The sequence below is a fragment of the Oncorhynchus mykiss genome, chromosome 18 (genome assembly GCF_013265735.2).
Source record: "Oncorhynchus mykiss isolate Arlee chromosome 18, USDA_OmykA_1.1, whole genome shotgun sequence".
In the NCBI taxonomy this organism is placed as follows: domain Eukaryota; kingdom Metazoa; phylum Chordata; class Actinopteri; order Salmoniformes; family Salmonidae; genus Oncorhynchus; species Oncorhynchus mykiss.
In genome coordinates, this window is record NC_048582.1 from 12,839,977 (window position 1) to 12,866,735 (window position 26,759).

Consider the following 26,759-nt stretch of genomic DNA (forward strand, 5'->3'; position numbering starts at 1 on the left):
CGTCAGGTCAAACATTCTGTATGGCGTCAGGTCAAACATTCTGTATGGCGTCAGGTCAAACATTCTGTATGGCGTCACGTCAAACATTCTGTATGGCATCAGGTCAAACATTCTGTACGGCATCAGGTCAAACATTCTGTATGGCGTTACGTCAAACATTCTGTATGGCATCAGGTCAAACATTCTGTATGGCATCAGGTCAAACATTCTGTACGGCATCAGGTCAAACATTCTGTATGGCATCAGTCAAACATTCTGTATGGCATCAGGTCAAACATTCTGTATGGCATCACGTCAAACATTCTGTATGGCATCAGGTCAAACATTCTGTATGGCATCAGGTCATCCAAATCACCACTTGAAATATACACTTCACATTAAGAGTCAAATGAAAAGAATAGCAGAGTGAAAAGATGTCTGATTACAAAGTGATGAAACAGGACGATATGCTACACCATTAGCATGATATACTGTAGCTTCCATGTACTATAAAAATATTTATTCATGTTATGTGACAATAGATTCACTGTAATGACAATTGGTGTTGTGTGGTGACTGGTGACAAATTTAATGGGAGTTAGCCAATGCTCTGCACATTGGAAGGTGGTGGCAATAACTTCTCCGTAGCCTGCTGAATCTGAACCTCATCTAATGCCATCTCTAGCAGGAATGGCATCACCGGGGCACTGACTGAAGGCACCGGGGCAACGACTGAAGGAGTATTCATCACCTCCTCAGCCCAGTCCAGGTAGTTGGCTACGGCAGTGTAGACGCCATAGAAACCCTGTTTGGGGCAGCCCTTCCCCCAGCCCACCACGCCCATCAGGAAGTGGGTGGTCCCGTAGTAAGTGACCAGGGGGCTCCCGTCGTACCCCCTACAGGCCTCCTGGTTCCCCTTCATGTAGCCGGCACACAGCATGTTCTGGGTGAAGTTGAAGCCGCTCTTGAGGGTGCACTCAGAGTTGGGCAGGATGGGCACGGCTAGCCTGCGGAGGAAGCGTGAGGAGGGGGCTGGCGGGGTGCCAGGTTTGGGATCGTTGCCCCCGTTGGTGCGCTTCCCCCAGCCGCTAAGGGTGTGAAAGCGGACGGCCGCCAGCTCGCTCTTGGCGAAGTGTTGCTGAGGCAGGCAGATGGGTACAGCGTCAGGGCCCAGAGTTACACGCCCTCTCAGACGCAGCAGGGCGATGTCACTGTCACCTGTTGCCGGGTCGTACAGGTTGTAGGGTATGGCTCTGGCCACGGGGATCCTCTGCTCGCTGCCCTCTTCTACGTCAATGTTGTGTTCCCCTGGAAACAGTGTTGTTAATTAGGACAGTGTTTTGTTTATGTGACACAGGGACACAAATAATGTATGTTTCTAGAAGCTCTATGAAAGGAACACAACCCACACCCACACCGTAACCTACCTGCGACCACCATCAGGTCCTTGGTGTCTCTATCCACGACACAGTGGGCAGCAGTGATGACCCAGTCAGGATGAACTATGACCCCACCACACAGACTAGTGCCTTTATGCTCCAATAGGACCTGCAACCACCAGTCCCATCACAAAGACAAATTGGCCACTCATCCATCACATCTCATTGTACATAAACCAAAATAATACTGTCTAATGTCATATAATGCCTAATGGAAGAGGTGGTAATAGATACTAACCTAGTTAATAGTACACCCTTTGACTTCAAGGATAGTGGTTGTATGGGAATGACTGTGGTTTAGTTATTCTACCAACTATGCCACATAATGCCCTGTGTGGCTTAGTTGGTAGATCATGGTGCTTGCAATTCCAGCATGGTGGGTTTAATTCCCATGGGAGACAAGCACAAAAAATGCACTCACTACTCTAAATCCCTCTGGATAAGAATGTCTGCTAAATTACGAAAATGTAGAAGGGTAGTATTGGCCAATCAAATGTGAAAGAGGTGGATGGATCCATTGTGCTCTCCAGCCAGGCGTTGATGTGTTACCTGCCATGGACAGGCTCCTTTGGGACAGTGGTTCCCACCGACTAGTTTGACTCGTGCCTGGCTCATCGGAGCTTCCAAGCCTGGGATTTTACCACACGGATACTGAACTGATAATAGACAGACAGACGAGTTGTTGTTTCTAACTCTATTCATACATCAACAAATGCATGCTGGCTCCTTTTGGTTCTGTAAATATTACAGTCTGTTCGTAACAAACAGGGATTTCCCGTCTTTAACAAAACATCTGGGCTCATCTACTGTCCGTTACAGTTAGTACCTTGGGCAACACACTCTCTTCCGTCCTCTCCCAGGGCATAACCAGGAGCGCAGGAACACTTGCGTCTTGACCCAGAACTGTTACAGAAGTGCTCGCACTCCCCGTTAAGGGAGAGGCATTTCAGGGTGTCCTCAAACACTACAGTATGTTGGGAGAAAGGGGAAACGCAAGTAGGATGAGCAGAATGCGGTCAACATATCATATCACTAGCAAATGTTGGCAACACTTCACATTAGGGTGCTCTTACTACTGCGGAATTACAATAAACTATTGGTATGAAACTATTGTGAAAACCGGTGTTGCTTAATCCTGGTCCTGGAAACCCAAAGGGGGTGCACATTTTGGTTTTTGCCCTAGCACTACACATCTGAGCACACATACTTTCTTAAGACTTATTTTTCTTAAAACTGCATTGTTGGTTAAGGGCTTGTCTGTAAGCATTTTACTGTAAGGTCTGTTGTATTCGGAGCATGTGACAAAAACATTAGATTTGATTCAACTAATCAACTCATTATCTAACATTTGATTAGTGGAATCAGGTGTGCAGTGCTAGGGCAAAAACAGAAATGTGCACCCCTTTGGGACCCCAGGACCAGGATTAAGAAACACTGGCGTAAACTATTGGTATAAAAATGGCAGCTAGGAATTCTCTTCCTACCTGTCTGACAGTATTTCCCTTCATAGCCTTCCAGACACTGACATGTGTAAGAGTCATCCATGTAAACACAAGTTCCATTGTTTTTGCATGGGTTGACCAGGCAGGGATCCTGACCTTAGAGGGATCAATAGGGTAAAGGATATGACATTTGCTATTTGACATGCTGGACATTTCTTGTGCAAATAAATTAGGAATGTGATAACATGTATGTTATTACCATATTGGATTTTATACAACAATATAATTAGCATTTTATGAAAATGAATGAATGCAATACTCTATCATATATTTTAGGCTGGTTGGAATTGTTTGTGTACAGTCCACATAGAAAAATCTGATTTACCCGTGTATGTCAACCAAAACCTTTTCTGTGGAAACAAACCATACATAGTCAGTTTTAAGAGTTCTCTGGAATTCTCACATGTTCCTATGCATTGCTAAATATTTCATTCAAATAAAATAAAATAGTGCTTCAATCAAAGTAATAGCAAATATTTCACCAAGTGAAATTACTACAAAATTGCACCGTTTGGGCGTCGTCCTCGAAAACTTCCCGAGCCTCTTCATAGTTACAAATTTCCTCGACACACTCGCGCTCGAGATTGCCCTGTTTCACCTCCTCGAAGTAGCCGCTGTTGGCGCGCCTTGCTCTGTCAAGCACCAGGTGAGCATCATCCTTCGACAAGAAGACTTAAACATCGAATGACAATACATAAAGGAAAGACAACAACTGACATTTTGCACCTCTTGTTAATGATGGGATATGTAGGAGGGTGAGCCGGTCAAGGATCGATTCAGACAAGGTGGTCTATTGTATGACAAGTGACAGTTTAATTATGAGTAAAGATATCTGGTACAACGTATACGGGCCATTTCATTCGGTTCTTAAGGAACCAGCAGAAAAGAAGCGCAGATAACAGAGTGCACATGTCTCATATACAGAACAGAAAGTAGGTTGATTCTAGAAGATCGGGTCTTCGGGTTGGTTCAGGCTGAGGTGTAGTCTTCTTGGATTGGCCCTGTTGGGCCGTCCGTCATCCCTCTGAGTCTTGTTCTTTGTCACACAATGTTCAGCTAAAAAGGAGATTAGGTGTGTGCGCTGTTTTCTGCAAGTCAAGGCTGTCTCTTCCTCCCAATGTGTGGGTGTATGTCTTATCTGTGTGTCCTCGGCAGTTAGTGTGTGTAATGTGTGTGTGCTGTGTGTGTGGGTGTGGGAGCTATCCTGTATGGGACCTAACATGTTTTACTGTGAAAATACGTTGTCTCAGTTATAGCAATGTAATAGCAGTAGGCTGGTCACCTGCATAAGAAATAGCACTTCCTTACACTCTCCATCTTTAAAAAAAAATATGACTTTATCATTTAACTAACTGTAACGCTAGATTCAAAATATATGTTTTCGAAACAAACTTACCAGCGGCAGAAATGACATTTGAAATGGCCCAAAGTGCACAATTTTTTTTCAGCAGCATCGTGGCTTACCTGAATCACCCAAAACTGAAGCGGTTTGAGGCAAACAATGCCAGCTCATATGACTCCCACTCACTCCAACAGCTCACTCCCACCCACTCCAAAAGCTCACTCCCACCCACTCCAACAGCTCACTCCCACTGCTCTGCAAACAGTTGCCACATCTGGGTGATGGTGGCCAGACCTGAACCAGAGGATTAGGCCTATGTCTTACACTACATGGACAAAATAATGTGGACACACCTTCAAATGAGTGGATTCGGCTATTTCAGTCACACCAGTTGCTGACGTGTATACAATCGAGCACACAGCCATGCAATCTCCATAGACAAACAATGTCAGTAGAATGGCCCGTACTGAGCTCAGTGAGCTCAGTCAGTTCCTCAAATTTCTGCTCTGTTAGAGCTGGGCAACTGTAAGTGCTGTTATTGTGAAGTGTAAACTTCTAGGAATAAGAATGTCTCAGCTGGTAAGTGGTAGGCCACACAAGCTCACAGAACTGGACCGCCAAGTCCTTAGTGCTTAAACAAATTCTGTCCTCGGCTGCAACACTCACTACCGAGTTCCAAACTGCCTCTGGGAGCAGAATCAGCGCAATAACTGTTAGTCGAGAGCTTCATGAAATGGGTTTCCATGGCCGAGCAGATGCACAAAAGCCTAAGATCACCATGCACAATGCCAAGCGTCGGCTGGAGTGGTGTAAAGCTCGTCGCCATTGGACTCTGGAGCAGTGGAAATGCATTCTCTTGAGTGATGAATCACGCTTCACCATCTGGACGAATCTGGGTTTGGCAGATGCCAGGAAAACACTACCTGCCCCAATGCATAGTGCCAAATGTAAAGTTTGGTGGAGGAGGAATAATGTTCTGGGGTTCTTTTTCATGGTTCAGGCTAGGGCCCTTAGTTCCAGTGAAGGGAAATCTTAACGCTACAGCATACAATGACATTCTAGAAAATTCTGTGCTTCCAACTTTGTGGCAACAGTTTTGGAATGAGATTTTCGACAAGCAGCTGTCCAAATACTTTTGGCCATGTATTGTATCTTAAATATGACATTTGATCCCTATATTTACCTGTTATAATACATTTTTCACTATCCTTTGTAATATCAGAATCGTTCACATATTTGATTTCATGATATAATTATAATTGAATGTATGTAGCTCAAATCAAATCAAATGTATTGATAACGCCCTTCTTACATCAGCTGATATCTCAAAGTGCTGTACAGAAACCCAGCGTAAAACCCCAAACAGCAAGCAATGCAGGTGTAGAAGCACGGTGGCTAGGAAAAACTCCCATGAAAGGCCAGAACCTAGGAAGAAACCTAGAGAGGAACCAGGCTATGAGGGGTGGTCAGTCCTCTTCTGGCTGTGCCGGGTGGAGATTTTAACAGAACATAGCCAACATGTTCAAATGTTCATAGATGACCAGCAGGGTCAAATAATAATAATCACAGTGGTTGTCGAGGGTGCAACAGGTCAGCACCTCAGGAGTAAATGTCAGTTGGCTTTTCATATCTGATCATTCAGAGTATCTCTACCGCTCCTGCTGTCTCTAGAGAGTTGAAAACAGCAAGTCTGGGACAGGTAGCATGTCCGGTGAACAGGTCAGGGTTCCATAGCCGCAGGCAGAACAGTTGAAACTGGAGCAGCAGCACGGCCAGGTGGACTGGGGACAGCAAGGAGTCATCAGGCCAGGTCATCCTGAGGCATAGTCGTAGGGCTCAGGTCCTCTGAGAGAAAGAGAGAAAGAGAGAGAGAATTAGAGAGAACATACTTAAATTCACACAAGGCACCTGATAAGACAGGAGGAATACTCCAGATAAAACAGACTGGCCCTAGACCCGCGACACATAAACTACTGCAGCATAAATACTGGAGGCTGAGACAGGAGGGGTCGGGAGACACTGTGGCCCCATCCAACGATACCCCCGGACAGGGCCAAACAGGCAGGATATAACCCCACCCACTTTGCAAAAGCACAGCCCCCACACCACTAGAGGGATATCTTCAACCACCAATTTACCATCCTGAGACAAGGCCGAGTATAGCCCACAAAGATCTCCGCCACGGCACAACCCAAGGGGGGGTGCCAACCCAGACAGGAAGATCACATCAGTGACTCAACCCACTCAAGTGACGCACCCCTCCTAGGGACGGCATGGAAGAGCACTAGTAAGCCAGTGACTCAGCCCCTGTAATAGGGTTAGAGGCAGAGAATCCCAGTGGAGAGACAGGCAGAGACAGCTAGGGCCTATTTCTTGTTTGGAGGGTCCAGAGGTACCCCCAGTGTAAATAGACCCACTGATGCACAACAGGAGAAAGTAGCTAGGCTACAAAGGATTTAACCAACTTTATAGATTTGCTTGCTTGTTTCAATGCCTGTTCTAGTCCATGGGCCAGCAGAAAAAAAATCCACTTTTGGGTGGCAAAGGTTTGATGGTATTAAATTGTTCCCCACAAGCCCCTGATCAAATTGATATACGATAGCCTATCTCCTAAACAGTAGATTACTATGTTTTTCACACCTTTATATACACTGCTCAAAAAAATAAAGGGAACACTTAAACAACACAATGTAACTCCAAGTCAATCACACTTCTGTGAAATCAAACTGTCCACTTAGGAAGCAACACTGATTGACAATAAATGTCACATGCTGTTGTGCAAATGGAATAGACAACAGGTGGAAATTATAGGCATTTAGCAAGACACCCCCAATAAAGGAGTGGTTCTACAGGTGGTGACCACAGACCACTTCTCAGTACCTATGCTTCCTGGCTGATGTTTTGGTCACTTTTGAATGCTGGCGGTGCTTTCACTCTAGTGGTAGCATGAGACGGAGTCTACAACCCACACAAGTGGCTCAGGTAGTGCAGCTCATCCAGGATGGCACATCAATGCGAGCTGTGGCAAGAAGGTTTGCTGTGTCTCTCAGCGTAGTGTCCAGAGCATGGAGGCGCTACCAGGAGACAGGCCAGTACATCAGGAGACGTGGAGGAGGCCGTAGGAGGGCAACAACTCAGCAGCAGGACCGCTACCTCCGCCTTTGTGCAAGGAGGAGCAGGAGGAGCACTGCCAGAGCCCTGCAAAATGACCTCCAGCAGGCCACAAATGTGCATGTGTCTACTCAAACGGTCAGAAACAGACTCCTTGAGGGTGGTATGAGGGCCCGGCGTCCACAGGTGGGGGTTGTGCTTACAGCCCAACACCGTGCAGGACGTTTGGCATTTACCAGAGCACACCAAGATTGGCAAATTCGCCACGGGCGCCCTATGCTCTTCACAGATGAAAGCAGGTTCACACTGAGCACGTGACAGACGTGACAGTCTGGAGACACCGTGGAGAACGTTCTGCTGCCTGCAACATCCTCCAGCATGACCGGTTTGGCGGTGGGTCTGTCATGGTGTGGGGTGGCATTTCTTTAGGGTGGCCGCACAGCCCTCCATGTGCTCGCCAGAGGTAGCCTGACTGCCATTAAGTACCGAGATGAGATCCTCAAACCCCTTGTGAGACCATATGTTGGTGCGGTTGGCCCTGGGTTCCTCCTAATGCAAGACAATGCTAGACCTCATGTGGCTGGAGTGTGTCAGCAACTCCTGCAAGAGGAAGGCATTGATGCTATGGACTGGCCCGCCCGTTCCCCAGACCTGAATCCAATTGAGCACATCTGGGACATCATGTCTCGCTCCATCCACCAACGCCACGTTGCACCACAGACTGTCCAGGAGTTGGCGGATGCTTTAGTCCAGGTCTGGGAGGAGATCCCTCAGGAGACCATCCGCCACCTCATCAGGAGCATGCCCAGGCGTTGTAGGGAGGTCATACAGGCACGCGGAGGCCACACACACTACTGAGCCTCATTTTGACTTGTTTTAAGGACATTACATCAAAGTTGGATCAGCCTCTAGTGTGGTTTTCCACTTTAATTTTGAGTGTGACTCCAAATCCAGACCTCCATGGGTTGATAAATTTGATTTCCATTGATAATTTTTGTGATTTTGTCAGCACATTCAACTACCGTATGTATGGAAAAAAGTATTTAATAAGAATATTTCATTCATTCAGATCTAGGATGTGTTATTTTAGTGTTCCCTTTATTTTTTTGAGCAGTGTATCTTGTTGTATGGGAGTCTAAGCAATACAATGTTCACAGGCTGATAAAGGAATGTTGAGACAAGTTGGAATGTTCACATGCAACAATGGAACATTCTATTGTGGATCTCATCTTAAAAACTATAGGATTTGGTTAATGTTTGCCATCTGATCTAATTATTTACCTAGACTGACTCATGATTGAAAGTACAATGTTACAAATAGCCGAACTACATATTTGTTTTAGGGAAATCGGTCATACTGGGAAGTAATACCAGTCCAAGAGATCCATATCTGGTAGTATATTGGTTTTATCATTGCCATCTGCAATAGTCTGTTGTATAGCAATACTCAGCATGCTAAGATTAAAGGTATGATCTGCTGTTTGTTGAGTTGTCCCAGCAAGTTAACATGAATATTTAGGTAAACACAAATTATCTTATTATTCCAATGGTTTAGCCTGCTGTGTTGTGGTGCCTTAAACGGCAAATCTAAAGAAATGCGTATGACTCAGATAATATGCATTTCAGAGAAAATACCATGTAGATGAGCTACTGCTGAAGTGTGGCTATGGATACATTTGGACTTTTCATTCACTCACACACACTCACACAAATAACACAAAGGAGGCAAAGATTTAGTTTGTCAGCAAGTAATATTTATTCATCAGCTATCAGAGAGGAAACTTTGGAAGTAAATGTACGTATTGGGAAGCAAACATTCTGTATGGCATCACGTCAAACATTCTGTATGGCATCACGTCAAACATTCTGTATGGCATCAGGTCAAACATTCTGTATGGCATCAGGTCAAACATTCTGTATGGCGTCAGGTCAAACATTCTGTATGGCATCAGTCAAACATTCTGTATGGCATCAGTCAAACATTCTGTATGACATCAGGTCAAACATTCTGTATGGCATCAGGTCAAACATTCTGTATGGCATCAGTCAAACATTCTGTATGGCATCAGGTCAAACATTCTGTATGGCATCACGTCAAACATTCTGTATGGCGTCAGGTCAAACATTCTGTATGGCGTCAGGTCAAACATTCTGTATGGCGTCAGGTCAAACATTCTGTATGGCATCAGGTCAAACATTCTGTATGGCATCAGGTCAAACATTCTGTATGGCATCAGGTCAAACATTCTGTATGGCATCAGGTCAAACATTCTGTATGGCATCAGGTCAAACATTCTGTATGGCATCAGGTCAAACATTCTGTATGGCATCAGGTCAAACATTCTGTATGGCATCAGGTCAAACATTCTGTATGGCATCAGGTCAAACATTCTGTATGGCATCACGTCAAACATTCTGTATGACATCACGTCAAACATTCTGTATGACATCACGTCAAACATTCTGTATGGCATCAGGTCAAACATTCTGTATGGCATCAGGTCAAACATTCTGTATGGCATCAGGTCAAACATTCTGTATGGCATCAGCTCAAACATTCTGTATGGAATCAGGTCAAACATTCTGTATGGCATCAGGTCAAACATTCTGTATGGCATCAGGTCAAACATTCTGTGTGGCATCAGGTCAAACATTCTGTATGGCATCAGGTCAAACATTTTGTATGGCATCAGGTCAAACATTTTGTATGGCATCAGGTCAAACATTCTGTATGGCATCAGGTCAAACATTCTGTATGGCATCAGGTCAAACATTCTGTATGGCGTCAGTCAAACATTCTGTATGGCATCACGTCAAACATTCTGTATGGCATCAGGTCAAACATTCTGTATGGCATCAGGTCATCCAAATCACCACTTCAAATAAACACTTCACATTAAGAGTCAAATGAAAAGAATAGCAGAGTGAAAAGATGTCTGATTACAAAGTGATGAAACAGGACGATATGCTACACCATTAGCATTATATACTGTAGCTTCCATGTACTATAAAAATATCTATTCATGTTATGTGACAATAGATTCACTGTAATGACAATTGGTGTTGTGTGGTGACTGGTGACAAATTTAATGGGAGTTAGCCAATGCTCTGCACATTGGGAGGTGGTGGCAATAACTTCTCCGTAGCCTGCTGAATCTGAACCTCATCTAATGCCATCTCTAGCAGGAATGGCATCACCGGGGCACTGACTGAAGGCACCGGGGCAACGACTGAAGGAGTATTCATCACCTCCTCAGCCCAGTCCAGGTAGTTGGCTACGGTAGTGTAGACGCCATAGAAACCCTGTTTGGGGCAGCCCTTCCCCCAGCCCACCACGCCCATCAGGAAGTGGGTGGTCCCGTAGTAAGTGACCAGGGGGCTCCCGTCGTCCCCCCTACAGGCCTCCTGGTTCCCCTCCATGTAGCCGGCACACAGCATGTTCTGGGTGAAGTTGAAGCCGCTCTTGAGGGTGCACTCAGAGTTGGGCAGGATGGGCACGGCTAGCCTGCGGAGGAAGGGCGAGGAGGGGGCTGGCGGGGTGCCAGGTTTGGGATCGTTGCCCCCGTTGGTGCGCTTCCCCCAGCCGCTAAGGGTGTGAAAGCGGACGGCCGCCAGCTCGCTCTTGGCGAAGTGTTGCTGAGGCAGGCAGATGGGTACAGCGTCAGGGCCCAGAGTTACACGCCCTCTCAGACGCAGCAGGGCGATGTCACTGTCACCTGTTGCCGGGTCGTACAGGTTGTAGGGTATGGCTCTGGCCACGGGGATCCTCTGCTCGCTGCCCTCTTCTACGTCAATGTTGTGTTCCCCTGGAAACAGTGTTGTTAATTAGGACAGTGTTTTGTTTATGTGACACAGGGACACAAATAATGTATGTTTCTAGAAGCTCTATGAAAGGAACACAACCCACACCCACACCGTAACCTACCTGCGACCACCATCAGGTCCTTGGTGTCTCTATCCACGACACAGTGGGCAGCAGTGATGACCCAGTCAGGATGAACTATGACCCCACCACACAGACTAGTGCCTTTATGCTCCAATAGGACCTGCAACCACCAGTCCCATCACAAAGACAAATTGGCCACTCATCCATCACATCTCATTGTACATAAACCAAAATAATACTGTCTAATGTCATATAATGCCTAATGGAAGAGGTGGTAATAGATACTAACCTAGTTAATAGTACACCCTTTGACTTCAAGGATAGTGGTTGTATGGGAATGACTGTGGTTTAGTTATTCTACCAACTATGCCACATAATGCCCTGTGTGGCTTAGTTGGTAGATCATGGTGCTTGCAATTCCAGCATGGTGGGTTTAATTCCCATGGGAGACAAGCACAAAAAATGCACTCACTACTCTAAATCCCTCTGGATAAGAATGTCTGCTAAATTACGAAAATGTAGAAGGGTAGTATTGGCCAATCAAATGTGAAAGAGGTGGATGGATCCATTGTGCTCTCCAGCCAGGCGTTGATGTGTTACCTGCCATGGACAGGCTCCTTTGGGACAGTGGTTCCCACCGACTAGTTTGACTCGTGCCTGGCTCATCGGAGCTTCCAAGCCTGGGATTTTACCACACGGATACTGAACTGATAATAGACAGACAGACGAGTTGTTGTTTCTAACTCTATTCATACATCAACAAATGCATGCTGGCTCCTTTTGGTTCTGTAAATATTACAGTCTGTTCGTAACAAACAGGGATTTCCCGTCTTTAACAAAACATCTGGGCTCATCTACTGTCCGTTACAGTTAGTACCTTGGGCAACACACTCTCTTCCGTCCTCTCCCAGGGCATAACCAGGAGCGCAGGAACACTTGCGTCTTGACCCAGAACTGTTACAGAAGTGCTCGCACTCCCCGTTAAGGGAGAGGCATTTCAGGGTGTCCTCAAACACTACAGTATGTTGGGAGAAAGGGGAAACGCAAGTAGGATGAGCAGAATGCGGTCAACATATCATATCACTAGCAAATGTTGGCAACACTTCACATTAGGGTGCTCTTACTACTGCGGAATTACAATAAACTATTGGTATGAAACTATTGTGAAAACCGGTGTTGCTTAATCCTGGTCCTGGAAACCCAAAGGGGGTGCACATTTTGGTTTTTGCCCTAGCACTACACATCTGAGCACACATACTTTCTTAAGACTTATTTTTCTTAAAACTGCATTGTTGGTTAAGGGCTTGTCTGTAAGCATTTTACTGTAAGGTCTGTTGTATTCGGAGCATGTGACAAAAACATTAGATTTGATTCAACTAATCAACTCATTATCTAACATTTGATTAGTGGAATCAGGTGTGCAGTGCTAGGGCAAAAACAGAAATGTGCACCCCTTTGGGACCCCAGGACCAGGATTAAGAAACACTGGCGTAAACTATTGGTATAAAAATGGCAGCTAGGAATTCTCTTCCTACCTGTCTGACAGTATTTCCCTTCATAGCCTTCCAGACACTGACATGTGTAAGAGTCATCCATGTAAACACAAGTTCCATTGTTTTTGCATGGGTTGACCAGGCAGGGATCCTGACCTTAGAGGGATCAATAGGGTAAAGGATATGACATTTGCTATTTGACATGCTGGACATTTCTTGTGCAAATAAATTAGGAATGTGATAACATGTATGTTATTACCATATTGGATTTTATACAACAATATAATTAGCATTTTATGAAAATGAATGAAAGCAATACTCTATCATATATTTTAGGCTGGTTGGAATTTTTTGTGTACAGTCCACATAGAAAAATCTGATTTACCCGTGTATGTCAACCAAAACCTTTTCTGTGGAAACAAACCATACATAGTCAGTTTTAAGAGTTCTCTGGAATTCTCACATGTTCCTATGCATTGCTAAATATTTCATTAAATTAAATCAAAATAGTGCTTCAATTAAAGTAATAGCAAATATTTCACCAAGTGAAATTACTACAAAATTGCACCGTTTGGGCGTCGTCCTCGAAAACTTCCCGAGCCTCTTCATAGTTACAAATTTCCTCGACACACTCGCGCTCGAGATTGCCCTGTTTCACCTCCTCGAAGTAGCCGCTGTTGGCGCGCCTTGCTCTGTCAAGCACCAGGTGCGCATCATCCTTCTTCAAGAAGACTTAAACATCGAATGACAAACCATAAAAGAAAGACAACAACTGACATTTGGCACCTCTCCATCTTTAAAAAAAATATGACTTTATCATTTAACTAACTGTAACGCTAGATTCAAAATATATGTTTTCGAAACAAACTTACCAGCGGCAGAAATGACAGTTGAAATGGCCCAAAGTGCACAAAATGTTTTCAGCAGCATCGTGGCGGACCTGAATCACCCAGAACTGGAACGATTTGAGGTAAACAATTCCAGCTCATATGACTCCCACTCACTCCAACAGCTCACTCCCACTCACTCCAACAGCTCACTCCCACTGCTCTGCAAACAGTTGCCACATCTGGGTGATGGTGACCAGACCTGAACCAGAGGATTAGGCCTATGTCTTACACTACATGGACAAAAGAATGTGGACACACCTTCAAATGAGTGGATTCGGCTATTTCAGTCACACCAGTTGCTGACGTGTATACAATCGAGCACACAGCCATGCAATCTCCATAGACAAACAATGTCAGTAGAATGGACCGTACTGAGCTCAGTGAGCTCAGTCAGTTCCTCAAATGTCTGCTCTGTTAGAGCTGGGCAACTGTAAGTGCTGTTATTGTGAAGTGTAAACTTCTAGGAATAAGAATGTCTCAGCCGGTAAGTGGTAGGCCACACAAGCTCACAGAACTGGACCGCCAAGTCCTTAGCGCTTAAACAAATTCTGTCCTCGGCTGCAACACTCACTACCGAGTTCCAAACTGCCCCTGGGAGCAAAATCAGCGCAAGAACTGTTAGTCGGGAGCTTCATGAAATGGGTTTCCATGGCCGAGCAGATGCACAAAAGCCTAAGATCACCATGCACAATGCCAAGCGTCGGCTGGAGTGGTGTAAAGCTCGTCGCCATTGGACTCTGGAGCAGTGGAAATGCATTCTCTTGAGTGATGAATCACGCTTCACCATCTGGATGAATTTGGGTTTGGCAGATGCCAGGAAAACACTACCTGCCCCAATGCATAGTGCCAAATGTAAAGTTTGGTGGAGGAGGAATAATGTTCTGGGGTTCTTTTTCATGGTTCAGGCTAGGGCCCTTAGTTCCAGTGAAGGGAAATCTTAACGCTACAACATACAATGACATTCTAGAAAATTCTGTGCTTCCAACTTTGTGGCAACAGTTTTGGAATGAGATCTTCGACAAGCAGCTGTCCAAATACTTTTGGCCATGTAGTGTATCTTAAATATGACCTTTGATCCCTATATTTACCTGTTATAATACATTTTTCACTATCCTTTGTAATATCATAATCGTTCACAATCATTCAAATATTTGATTTCATGATATGCATCATTGAATGTATGTAGCTCAAACCAAATCAAATGTATTGATAAAGCCCTTCTTACATCAGCTGATATCTCAAGGTGCTGTACAGAAACACAGCGTAAAACCCCAAACAGCAAGCAATGCAGGTGTAGAAGCACGGTGGCTAGGAAAAACTCCCTAGAAAGGCCAGAACCTAGGAGGAAACCTAGAGAGGAACCAGGCTATGAGGGGTGGTCAGTCCTCTTCTGGCTGTGCCGGGTGGAGATTTTAACAGAACATAGCCAACATGTTCAAATGTTCATAGATGACCAGCAGGGTCAAATAATAATAATCACAGTGGTTGTCGAGGGTGCAACAGGTCAGCACCTCAGGAGTAAATGTCAGTTGGCTTTTCATAGCCGATCATTCAGAGTATCTCTACCGCTCCTGCTGTCTCTAGAGAGTTGAAAACAGCAGGTCTGGGACAGGTAGCATGTCCGGTGAACAGGTCAAGGTTCCATAGCCGCAGGCAGAACAGTTGAAACTGGAGCAGCAGCACGGCCAGGTGGACTGGGGACAGCAAGGAGTCATCAGGCCAGGTAGTCCTGAGGCATAGTCCTAGGGCTCAGGTCCTCCGAGAGAAAGAAAGAAAGAAAGAGAGAAAGAGAAAGAGAGAGAGAGAATTGGAGAGAACATACTTAAATTCACACAAGACACCTGATAAGACAGGAGAAATACTCCAGATATAACAGACTGGCCCTAGCCCCCCGACACATAAACTACTGCAGCATAAATACTGGAGGCTGAGACAGGAGGGGTCGGGAGACACTGTGGCCCCATCAAACGACACTCCCGGACAGGGCCAAACAGGCAGGATATAAGCCCACCCACTTTGCAAAAACACAGCCCCCACACCACTAGAGGGATATCTTCAACCACCAATTTACCATCCTGAGACAAGGCCGAGTATAGCCCACAAAGATCTCCGCCATGGCACAACCCAAGGTGGGGTGCCAACCCAGACAGGAAGATCACATCAGTGACTCAACCCACTCAAGTGACGCACCCCTCCTAGGGACGGCATGGAAGAGCACCAGTAAGTAAGCCAGTGACTCAGCCCCTGTAATAGGGTTAGAGGCAGAGAATCCCAGTGGAGAGAGGGGAACCGGCCAGGCAGAGACAGCTAGGGCCTATCTCTTGTTTGGAGGGTCCAAAGGTACCCCCAGTGTAAATAGACCCACTGATGCACAACAGGAGAAAGTAGCTAGGCTACAAAGTATTTAAACAACTTTATAGAATTGCTTGCTTGTTTCAATGCCTGTTCTAGTCCATGGGCCAGCGGAAAAAAAATCCACTTTTGGGTAGCAAAGGTTTGATGGTATTAAATTGTTCCCCACAAGCCCCTGATCAAATTGATATATGACAGCCTATCTCCTAAACAGTAGATTACTATGTTTTTCACACCTTTATATATCTTGTTGTATGGGAGTCTAAGCAATACAATGTTCACAGGCTGATAAAGGAATGTTGAGACAAGTTGGAATGTTCACATGCAACAATGGAACATTCTATTGTGTGGATCTCATCTTAAAAACCATAGGACCTAAGACTTTAGTACTTCGCCAGCTATGTAAGTTGACTCCCCTCATCAGCAGGCGGTTTGTTAGAATGTTATGTTGGAATGTCAGGATTCAATACTTAGATTTTACATTTAACAATATGGCATATTATTGTATATCATTATAATCAATACAAACCAGTGAAAGAACCCTTTAGGAATATTATAATTTATTGTTTGAAAATAAAATACAGAAATGAAGGCTCCAAATGCTAACCAAAGTCAGTTATATAAATAGAGTTTTTTGCAAATTTTTAGAAACATTTTGCTAATATTTTACAAAGATTATTCATTTTGCAAACCTGCCTAATTTGGTTGTGTTATCTACATATCTATCATATTTTTTTATTAGGATTAGGCATATTACACCTATTAATGTTGTGGCAATGACAGACCAATTGTAACGACTTCCACCGAAGTGGTTCCCTCTCCTTGTTCGGGTAGCTTTCGACGTCACCGGCTTTCTAGACGCCACCGATCCATGTTTCATTTTTCCTTTTGTTTTGTCTGTTTACACACCTGGTTCCCATCTCATAATTATGTTCCTTATTTAACCCTCTGGTTTCCCTTTCTGTTTTGTGCGTGATTGTCTTTCGTGTATTCCGGTGTGTTGTATTTTGAGTCCTGTTTTGTCCTTGTTTGGAACAGGATTTTGTTACGTTTTGGATTGAGTAAATCAGTGATTGTTACTCGTATATGTGTCCTGCACCTGACTCCTTCGCTATCTTTTAGATAGATTCACAGATAAGAGTAACAATCACTGATTTACTCAAATGGGATTTCAAGTAGGGTGCAATATATACGGGGAAGGTTTCACATCACATTTCTTCATTTTAACACAATTTACAGAATCATATTGCATATCATGTTAATTAATAGACATCAGTGAATGCTTCTAGAACAGTGTTTTATTGTAATATATTTGAAACGGCTACAACACTCAGCAATTCTGACAGCCTTTGTGTTCATATGTCTACCACTATTCTGGTCATATTTTGCTAAATACATATACAATTGCCTTAGTTTGAGAAGATTGTTCCCTGATAATACAAAATTACATTTTATACCCTCAATCCTGTTGGTCCAACTAACTGCACAGGGGTCATAACATATAATGCAGTGACTGTCCCCACATACACAAAGAGCCTGCGGGGTTTGTGCAGAATGCAAGCAGCTTTGTTTTAAGATGGCAAATGCATTGTAATTGAACACCAACTTATGTAAGAGTCAGTTTGCCTTGATGGTTATCATGACACAGCAGAAGGGTCAGTTTACTTTGGCATCAATCAAGCGTTTATTAAAAAAAAAAAATTCAGAGGGAAATCAAACCATAAAATCAACAAACATACAGAAAAACTTTAGAAAGTGTAGTTGAAGCACGAGAAACAAAACATGATAAATATAAATAATATAATCTGAAAGCCAAATATGGTTTCAGAGATGTACTACAAGTTGAACCCAATAAGGTACTGGGCTCAGCACTGCTCCTGTTCTGTGACACTTATAAGACTGCATTTGGATTGGCCGTGGTGTTTTGTAGTGTGGTCGTGGTGTTCTGTGGCTGTGCTGTCGGCTGCGTTGTCGGTTGCACTGTCGGCTGCTCTGCCGTGTAGTTGTGGATCCAGTCCAGGTAGTTGGACACGCGGGTGTAAATCCCGTAGTTCCCCGGCCGGGCGCACCCCTTTCCCCAGCTGACGATACCCAAAAGGAATGTGGTGTCTCTGTAGCGGGTGACTAGTGGTCCGCCGCTGTCCCCCTTACAGGAGTCCTGCTTGCCCTCGATGTAGCCGGCGCAGAACATGTTAGCCGTTAGCGTGACACCGCTCATCTCAACGCAGTCCTGGGTACGTATACGTGGCACCTCCAGCCGCCGGAGGACACGTGACGTAGGGCCGTTCTCGCTGCGCCGGCCCCAGCCACTTACCGTGTGGAGGTTGATGGCCCAGAGCTCACGCTCCGCCATCGAGCGGGTGGGCAGGCAGACGGGCACGGCGAAAGGCGTCATAGTGATGGCAGTCTTCAGACGTAGCAGGGCGATATCGCTGTCCGCCGTGTCTGACACGTAGCTGTTGTGCATAATGATCTCTGCCACATCTATGGTCTGTTCCGTACCCTCGTCTTTCTCTGTGTCATGTTCACCTGGGCACATTCAGAAAAGGTTGAAACAACTCAGACTTCAACACACAACAGCTGTATTGACTCTTTTCTAAATAAAAACAGTCCATACCTGCCACCACCTTCAGGTGCTGGGCCTTGATATTCTCCAAGCAGTGAGAGGCAGTGAGGATCCAGGTGGGTTTGTAGATGACTCCTCCACAAAAGCCCTTCTCATTTCTCACTAACAACACCTGTAGAAACACACCGTGGGGAAAGAGACTTCACCTCTACGTCAGATACATAAACTTGTCCGCCGCCACTGGTTCATACTGTACCTGCCAGGGGCAGTGACCCTTAGGGCACTCTGTTCCCCCCACGATGCGTGAACGGGGGTCCAACGGTACGTCTCCCTTCTCGGAGGCGCTGCCGTGCAGGACAGGAACTTTCCCGCAGGCCATTGTTTCTGGAGCCACGAGAGACCAGAGGTCATACAGTGCCTTCAGATATTATTCAGGCCCCTTGACTTTTCCCACATTTTGTTACGTTACAGCCTTATTCGAAAATTGATTAAATGAATAGCAATCTACACACAATACCCCATAATCACAAAGCGAAAACAGGTTTTAAAATTTTTGCACATTTATTACAAATAAAAAACAGATACCTATTTACATAAGTATTTAGTCCCTTTACTATGAGACTCAAAATTGAACTCCGGTGCATCCTGTTTCCATTGATCATCCTTCAGATTTTTCTACAGCTTGATTAGAGTCCACCTAGGGTGACTTCAATTGATTGGACATGATTTGGGAAAGGCACACACCTGTCTATTTAAGGTCCCACAGTTGCCAGTGCACGTCAGAGCAAAAACCAAGCCATGAGGTCGAAGGAATTGTCCGTAGAGTGCCGACATATATCTGAGGAAGGGTACCAAAAAATGTCTGCAGCATTGAAGGTCCCCAAGAACAAAGTGGCCCACATTATTCTTAAATGGAAGAAGTTTGGAACCACCAAGACTCTTCCTAGAGCTGGCCGCCCAGGCAAACTGAGCAATTGGGGGAGAATGGCCTTGGTCAGGGAGGTGAACAAGAACCTGATGGTAACACTGACAGAGCTCTAGAGTTCCTCTGCGGAGATGGGAGAACCTTCCAGATGGGAAACCACCTCTGCAGCACGCCACCAATCAGGCCTTTATGATAGCGTGGCCAGATGGAAGCCACACCTCAGTAAAAGGCACATGACAGCCCACTTGGAGTTTGCCAAAAGGCACCTAAAGACTCTCAGACCATGAGAAACAAGATTCTCTGGTATGATGAAACCAAGAATGAACTCTTTGTCCTGAATGCCAAGAGTCACGTCTGGAGGAAACCTGGCACCATCCCTAAGGTGAAGCATGGTGGTGGCAGCATCATGCGGTGGGGATGTTTTTCAGTAACAGGGACTGGGAGAATAGTCAGGATCGAGGCAAAGATGAACAGAGAAAAGTACAGAGAAATCTTTGATGTGCCTAGCTTGTAGCTTCATACTCAAGAAGACTCAAGGCTGTAATCGCTACCAAAGGTGCTTCAACAAAATACTGAGTAAAGGGTCTGAATACTTGTAAATGTGATATCAGTTTTTTTTAAATTAGCAAACATTTCTGAAAACCTGTTTTTGCTTTGTCATTATGGGGTATTGTGTGTAGATTGATGAGGAAAAAGGCTGTAAAGTAACATTTTTTTACAAAAAGTAAAGGGGTCTGACGACTTTCTGAATGCACAGAGGGTGTATATACTACAACCAGAGGGTGTATATACTACAACCAGAGGGTGTATATACTACAACCAGAGGGTGTATATACTACAACCAGAGGGTGTATATACTACAACCAGAGGGTACGTCCCAAATGGCACCCTATTTCCCTATATAGTGCACTACTTTTGTTAAAGTACTACACTATACACTGAGTGCACAAAACATTAGGAACACTTGCTCTTTCCACGACATACTGTAGACTGACCAGGTGAAAGTTATGATCCCTTATTTATTCCGTGTAGATGAAGGGGAGGAGACAGGTTAAAGAAGGATTTTTAAGCCTTGAGACAATTGAGACATGGATTGTGTTTGTATGCCATTCAGAGGGTGAATGGGCAAGACAAAAGATTTAGATGTCTTTGAACGAGGTATGGTAGTAGATGCCAGGCGCACCGGTTTGAGTGTCTCAAGAACTGCAGCGCTGCTGGGTTTTTCACGCTCAACAATTTCCTGTGTGTATCAAGAATGGTCCACCACCCAAAGGACATCCAGCCAACTTGACACAACCGTGGGAAGAATTGGAATCAACAAGGGCCAGCAACCCTGTGGACCGTTTTAGATACCTTGTAGAATCCATGCCCTGACGAATTGAGGCTGTTATGAAGGTAAAAGGGGGTGCAACTCAATATTAAGAAAGTGTTCCTAATGTTTTGTACACTCGGTGTATAGGACATAGGATGCCATTTGGGATGCATCCACAGATAACATCATAGATGATGACAATACAACTGATCATACAACGTTGACATGGCCCATGGCCTGTGGCTGTGACTGCTAACCTTGTGTCAGGCAACGCTGTCCATCAGTCCCCAGGAAATAGCCGTCTGCACATGAACAGTTGCGTCGGCCCCCCTCCTCCTCGCAGAAGTGCTCACAGCCCCCGTTCTCATGCAAGCAGGAGTCAGGAATGGCCTTGAATGCTGACATAAAGAATGTGTTTATGTAAGTAAATGGGAAAAAGAAACCTTGGAAACTAAAGTTTCCACAGAAACATCTCCCATCAAGAACTCTTACCTAGCTCGCAGTTCCGTCCACTGAAGCCTGGCAGACACAGGCAGGTGTAAGAAGATCCTGATATGCTAGAGCAGCTTCCTTTGTTCTGGCAGGGGTCAGATTGGCAGCTGTCTTGAACTGTAAGGATGAATACATTTGTGTACATTTGGGATCTCATGATCAACAAAGATGTTAAAAGATTAAAATATAGTGGTGGTGGTGTCTGGGTATTTGTGACTGTAGAAATGACACACTGCACAGAAGCTCACCATTGTAGTTTCTCCAGAACTCCTCCTAAGGGAAGAGAATGGGGACAATTCACTGAGGATATCAGGTAGGAATCATGTTCAGAGTCATTATTGTTTTTTTGCCTATCATGCAGACTATGGTCTGTTCATGATCAGATTGTGATTCAACCAGGCACTGACCGTAGCCTGTTCGTGCTCAAACACTTCCCGCGCCTCCTCTTTGGAACACTTCTCCTCAAGGCATTCTCGCTCCAGGTCCCCCCTTTTGAGCTCCTCGAACCAGCCGCTGTTGGCACGCTTAGGCCGGATGAGGAGGCCATGGGCCTGGTCCCGCGCCAAGAACACTGCAAGACCGGAGGAGAGGGGAGTTGTACACACACACACACATAGACACATATGCACAAACACACACAGACACACACAAACACACACACACACATGCACAAACTGCACACAGGCAAACAGGTACATATGTATTGTACATAAATGAATGCATATTTACAAACTAAAGTTATAAACAAACACACACACAAAAACACATACGTAGGGGTAAGTTAACTTACCTGAGGCGGGATGACAGCAGCGGATACTTAATGTAAGACAGAGAACATGAAGCCACATGATGACTGCCCTCAGAATATCTAAGCACACTGTCGCTCTCTGTTCCTCTCAGTCCACAGGTCCAAAGTCTGGACAAAATCTTGATTTGGGCCCTAACCCTCCCCTAACACGTGCTTACCTTCCTCTGTCATTGACCCTATGCAGGCTCTTCCCTCCCTTTCACAGCCCCTTTCACAGCCCCTCCCACTCTTTCAGTTACATCACTGATCTCAGGGCTACATGCACGCTAAGTTGTGTTATGTTTCTTATCAGTTAGGAAAACAATCCAACTTTATTTTCAAATAACTATTTATTTATTCTGTTAATAATTGGATCAAAGAAAATATATATCTTAGGGTTGTCTAAGAAACTATAAAGATTAATGTCATCATTATATTTAGAGTTTACATCTTAATCCAGATTCTAGTTTGGAGCAGGATTGTGTCTTGGCTATTATCCAGCATCATCCTTGAGGAGATATGTCAGTGTTTTTTGGAGGGGTGTTTTTAAATGGACACTCCCACTCAGCCGGTCGCCATGGTCTGATTGATCCAGTCCAGGAAGTTAGAGACGCGGGTATAGATTCCATAGACGTCCTCTTGGGCGCACCCTTTACCCCAGCTCACCACTCCCGTCAGAAACCAGGTGTTCTTGTAGCGGGTGACCAGGGGCCCTCCGCTGTCCCCCTGGCACGCATCCTTTTTCCCATCCCTGAACCCAGCACACAGCATGTTCATGGTCACATTGAGGCCTGTGGTGCGACACTCCTGTAGGGGGACCCGAGGAACCTCCAGCCTCTGGAGCAGAGTGGACGGGGGTCCCGACTGAGCCAGGCGGCCCCAGCCACTCACCACGGAGGTGCGCATGGCCCCCAGTGTGCGCCCGAAGGAGCCGTCCAAGGCGGGCAAGCACACAGGCACCACGAAGGGTCCAAGCACTACTTCCCTCTTGAGGTAGAGCAGAGACAGGTCCCGGTCTGTGGAGGTGTGGTTGTATTGGGGGTGGATCAGCATCCTCGTCACCCGGCGAACCTGCTCTGTGCCCTCCTTCTTCGCACGGTTGTGTTCACCTTGAAGGGGGAGGAACTCAGGATCAGTGGACAGTGAACACTCAGAGGTGATAGTTAGAATTGGGTTTTGTGGCAGCTGGGATACTGGGAGCGTTGAGAGAACACTGTAATACCATTTGCCCACTCACCCACTGTGACTTGCCAATGGGAGGCAGTCGTGTGCCACATACAGTGGGCAGCAGTAAGGATCCAATGTGGAGCCAAGAGGATCCCCCCACATTTATATTCATTCATGTACTCCAGCATAACCTGCAGTGACAGAGGGAGAGGAGAGAGTGAGACAGACATAGATCTGGATCTAGCCACGTGTTGGTCAGTCAATAACTACAGTAAATGCTATACCTGCCATGGGCACTCTCCCTTAGGACAAATTGTGCCTTTCACAATTCGGGGCCCGGGCCTGAACGTTTTTACAATTCTTCCACAGGGAAACGGAACTAAGAGGAGAGAGAGCGAGAGAGAGAGAGAGCGAGAGGGAGAGAGGTTAGGAGTTGAGGATAAAGAGAGAATACAGGCAAGAGAAGGACTACAAAAGGAGAAGATTAAGTGCTTGTATGGAGATGGCCTCAAGAAGCACAGGGCTGTTGGGAGTTGTAGTTGTTAGGGTTTGGCCCAGTGTGATACAGACCTTGGGGTATGCAGCTACTGCTGTCATTGTCCAGGCTGTACCCAGGGGCACAGTGACAATGGTGAGACAGGTCTGGAAACTCTGTACAGAAGTGCTCACATCCCCCATTTCTGTACAGACAACCATCATAAGAGTTCATCAAGGCTGTGGAGGTGGCGATAGAGACAGACAGGAACCAAGAGACAAGAGAAATGGAGACCATTATTGAAGAATATCCAAGAGCCAATTTCAGTGATTCGACAGAGGTGTGTTGTACCTACTTTGGCCACAGTTTCGTCCATCAAACCCAGGGAGACATATGCAGATGTAGGTGTTCACCTGACCTACACAGGTAGCCCCATTCAAGCAGGGGCCAGACTCACACTGATCCACCACTACAGACAGAGACAATATTAGATTATTATTAGAACCATTATAATGAGAAACGAGAAATATATGTAGATTTGGCTAAATGTACAGTACCAGTCGAAGGTTTGGACACACCTACTCATTTATTTTTTACTATATTTTCTACATGGTAGAATAATAGTGAAGACATCAAAACTATAAAATATCACATATGGAATCATGTAGTAACCAAAAAAATTGTTAAACAAATCTAAATATATTTTAGATTCTTCAAAGTAGCCACCCTTTTTTTGGTTACTAAATGATTCCATATGTGTTATTTCATAGCTTTGATGTCTTCACTATTATTCTACAATGTAGAAAATAGTAAAAATAAAGAAAACCCCTGGAATGAGTAGGTGAGTCCCCTGAAGATAGCCTACCTGAGTAGCTCTTCCAGAACTCCTCCTGCATAAAACAAGAGAGAGGGCTATTTAAAAAGACTCTAATGTTCTGGGACAAATATGGAGAACCTACCTCCTCAGATTCCATCTGATCATTCAGTTTAAACTCACCAATTGTTCGGGGAGGGTGAAGATCTCCCGTGCCTCCTCGTAGCCACATTGCTCCTCCAGACACTCTCTCTCCAGGTCTCCCAGTCTCAGCTCCTCCAGCAGGCTGTTAGCACGCCGCGACCGCTGATGATGGAGCACCTCATTGGCCTCCTGTGTGCTCAGGAACACTGGAGCTGCCAGGATGGGACATGACTGCTCACACTACATAGACTTTAAATTGATAGACATCCAACAAACTTCCATAGGAACAGAGTACAAATAGTAGGAAAAGGAAGAAGAATCCCAATGAAGACCATGGGTGGTTGAAAAGTTGCTATTACTGCACACACAAGGCTGTAAACAGTCTCTGTACAGTCAGACTGACAGAAAGACAGATAGACAGACAGGAAGTCAAGCAGGGCATTGAATAGCCAGCAGCGTGTGGTGCTGTATTTGAAAGGCACAGGGCTCAACCAAGACCACTAAAGTAATTCACATCCTCTGATCTGAGACTCACCTCCAGGGAGTCCGGTGCAGGCTGGGATATAGAGGACTAGCAGGATAAGGTGTCTGAGCTGCACTTTCAGAGCGTCCGTGGTCGTAGACGACTCCATTACTGAGCTCTCAGGGCTCAATCCAAGTTCAGTCCTCCCACAAACACATACTCCACAAACACACGCACAGCAAATCAATTTCTCTCTCCCCTCCCTGACAGAACATGTATCAGGGTAAACCCACAGGGCAGTTGACTGGGAGACTAACATTGTGAAATACAATGACTGGACTGGAGCCATGGAGGCATTACTAGTATCACACCAACAGGAGGTGCTGTTGTATAACAACACAGTGGAGGCAGGATATTTGTCCACATGATAAAGCATGTATTCATTGTATCAAAACTGTAAATAACTAATTGTTGATGAAATGTGCAGTTACTGCTCTTTTGCTTTGAAAGGCAGTATCGTTTACAGTGCAGAAAGCTATAATGGCTCTGAGGCAACATATCCTCAACGCAGCTTCCTAAAATAACTGCCCACATCAATATTAATGTAGTCTATTGCCACTATAGAACTAACACGTCATATTGAGGGAGGGAAGACAGAACTGTCACTGAGGAAGATACAGGGCCTTCAGAATGTATTTGTACCCTTTGACTTATTCCACAGTTCGTTGTATTACAGCCTGATTTCTAAATGGATCAAATTCACCCATCTACACACAAAACCCCATAATCACATGTTATTAGAAATGTTTGCAAATGTATTGAAAATGAAATACAGAAATATATCATTTACATAAGTATTCACACCAGAGTCAACACCTTTGGGTAAGTCGCTAAGAGCTTCACACACTGGGATTGTGCAACATTTGCCCATAATTCTTTTAAAACATTTTCAAGTTCTGTCAAATTGGTTGTTGATCATTGCTAGACAACCATTTTCCATAGATTTTCAAGCAGATTTAATTCAAAACTGTTACTCGCCCACTCAGGAACATTCACTGTCTTCTTGGTAAGCAACTCGTGTAGATTTGTCATGTTTTAGGTTATTGTCCTGTTGAAAGGTGAATTCATCTCCCAGTGTCTGGTGGAAAGCAAACTGAATCAGGTTTTCCTCTATGATGTTGCCTGTGCTTAGCTCCATTCTGTTAATTTCTATGCTAAAAAAAACTCCCCAGTCATTAACGATTACAAGCATACCCATAACATGATACAGCCACCAATATGCTTGAAAATATGGAGAGTGGTACATAGTAATGTGTTGTATTGGATTTGGCCAAAACATACTTTGTACTCAGGACAAAAAGTGAATTCCTTTCCCACATTTTTTGCAGCATTACTTTAGTGCCTTGCTGCAAACAGGATGCATGTTTTAGAATATTTGTATTCTGTAGATGCTTCCTTCTTTTCATTGTCATTTAGGTTAGTATTGTGGAGTAACCACAATGTTGTTGATCCATCCTCAGTTTTCTCTTATCATAGCCATTAAACATTGGAACTGTTTTAAAGTCAACACTTTTTACCTTTATTTAACTAGGGATGTCAGTTATGAACAAATTCTTATTT

The 26,759-nt window shown here is 44.9% G+C and overlaps 4 protein-coding genes across 6 annotated transcripts; all 4 read right to left on the reverse strand.

Moving 5' to 3' along the window:
• Nucleotides 1-217: 217 nt before the first annotated feature.
• Nucleotides 218-4,466, reverse strand: LOC110495524 (coagulation factor VII). Its single transcript, XM_036951343.1, has 8 exons — nt 4,317-4,466; nt 3,429-3,592; nt 3,246-3,270; nt 2,903-3,016; nt 2,245-2,382; nt 1,968-2,074; nt 1,407-1,527; nt 218-1,287 (listed from the first exon to the last, which is right to left on the reverse strand). Exons 1-8 carry the CDS (start codon nt 4,372-4,374, stop codon nt 578-580), a joined length of 1,437 nt encoding a protein of 478 aa, XP_036807238.1. The 5' UTR covers nt 4,375-4,466; the 3' UTR covers nt 218-577.
• A 5,647-nt stretch (nt 4,467-10,113) lies between these two features.
• Nucleotides 10,114-13,804, reverse strand: LOC118936561 (coagulation factor VII-like). Its single transcript, XM_036951342.1, has 8 exons — nt 13,625-13,804; nt 13,321-13,484; nt 13,138-13,162; nt 12,795-12,908; nt 12,137-12,274; nt 11,860-11,966; nt 11,299-11,419; nt 10,114-11,179 (listed from the first exon to the last, which is right to left on the reverse strand). Exons 1-8 carry the CDS (start codon nt 13,680-13,682, stop codon nt 10,470-10,472), a joined length of 1,437 nt encoding a protein of 478 aa, XP_036807237.1. The 5' UTR covers nt 13,683-13,804; the 3' UTR covers nt 10,114-10,469.
• A 3,468-nt stretch (nt 13,805-17,272) lies between these two features.
• On the reverse strand, nt 17,273-22,235 carry LOC110512308 (coagulation factor VII). 2 transcript variants are annotated; one of them, XM_036951344.1, is made up of 8 exons: nt 22,080-22,235; nt 21,697-21,860; nt 21,538-21,562; nt 21,290-21,406; nt 21,055-21,195; nt 18,817-18,944; nt 18,612-18,732; nt 17,273-18,523 (listed from the first exon to the last, which is right to left on the reverse strand). In XM_036951344.1, exons 1-8 carry the CDS (start codon nt 22,135-22,137, stop codon nt 17,886-17,888), a joined length of 1,392 nt encoding a protein of 463 aa, XP_036807239.1. In that variant the 5' UTR covers nt 22,138-22,235; the 3' UTR covers nt 17,273-17,885. The 2 variants fall into 2 exon arrangements, with proteins under 2 accessions (XP_036807239.1, XP_036807240.1); XM_036951345.1 differs by having other exon boundaries at nt 21,697-21,963; nt 22,080-22,197.
• A 117-nt stretch (nt 22,236-22,352) lies between these two features.
• On the reverse strand, nt 22,353-25,397 carry LOC118941031 (coagulation factor VII-like). Of its 2 annotated transcripts, none has more exons than XM_036951351.1 (8): nt 25,212-25,397; nt 24,716-24,882; nt 24,584-24,608; nt 24,074-24,187; nt 23,814-23,957; nt 23,528-23,622; nt 23,314-23,434; nt 22,353-23,185 (listed from the first exon to the last, which is right to left on the reverse strand). In XM_036951351.1, the coding sequence occupies exons 1-8, from the start codon at nt 25,306-25,308 to the stop codon at nt 22,641-22,643; spliced, it is 1,308 nt and encodes a 435-aa protein (XP_036807246.1). In that variant the 5' UTR covers nt 25,309-25,397; the 3' UTR covers nt 22,353-22,640. The 2 variants fall into 2 exon arrangements, with proteins under 2 accessions (XP_036807246.1, XP_036807245.1); XM_036951350.1 differs by having other exon boundaries at nt 24,716-24,888; nt 25,212-25,393.
• Between the last annotated feature and the right edge of the window lie 1,362 nt (nt 25,398-26,759).

Coding starts and splice junctions, on each gene's coding strand:
- LOC110495524 (XM_036951343.1), bottom strand. CDS start 4,374: ATGCTGCTGAAAAAAAATTGTGCACTTTGGGCCATTTCAAATGTCATT. Junction 3,271..3,428: donor TCGAGGACGACGCCCAAACG/GTGCAATTTTGT, acceptor TTGTTTCCACAG/AAAAGGTTTTGGTTGACATA. Junction 2,075..2,244: donor AAGAGAGTGTGTTGCCCAAG/GTACTAACTGTA, acceptor GTCTATTATCAG/TTCAGTATCCGTGTGGTAAA.
- LOC118936561 (XM_036951342.1), bottom strand. CDS start 13,682: ATGCTGCTGAAAACATTTTGTGCACTTTGGGCCATTTCAACTGTCATT. Junction 13,163..13,320: donor TCGAGGACGACGCCCAAACG/GTGCAATTTTGT, acceptor TTGTTTCCACAG/AAAAGGTTTTGGTTGACATA. Junction 11,420..11,859: donor AAGGAGCCTGTCCATGGCAG/GTAACACATCAA, acceptor TGGTGGTTGCAG/GTCCTATTGGAGCATAAAGG.
- LOC110512308 (XM_036951344.1), bottom strand. CDS start 22,137: ATGTGGCTTCATGTTCTCTGTCTTACATTAAGTATCCGCTGCTGTCAT. Junction 21,563..21,696: donor TTGAGCACGAACAGGCTACG/GTCAGTGCCTGG, acceptor CTCTTCCCTTAG/GAGGAGTTCTGGAGAAACTA. Junction 18,733..18,816: donor AGGGTCACTGCCCCTGGCAG/GTACAGTATGAA, acceptor GTGTTTCTACAG/GTGTTGTTAGTGAGAAATGA.
- LOC118941031 (XM_036951350.1), bottom strand. CDS start 25,308: ATGGAGTCGTCTACGACCACGGACGCTCTGAAAGTGCAGCTCAGACAC. Junction 24,889..25,211: donor CTGCACCGGACTCCCTGGAG/GTGAGTCTCAGA, acceptor CCATCCTGGCAG/CTCCAGTGTTCCTGAGCACA. Junction 23,435..23,527: donor AGGGAGAGTGCCCATGGCAG/GTATAGCATTTA, acceptor CTGTCACTGCAG/GTTATGCTGGAGTACATGAA.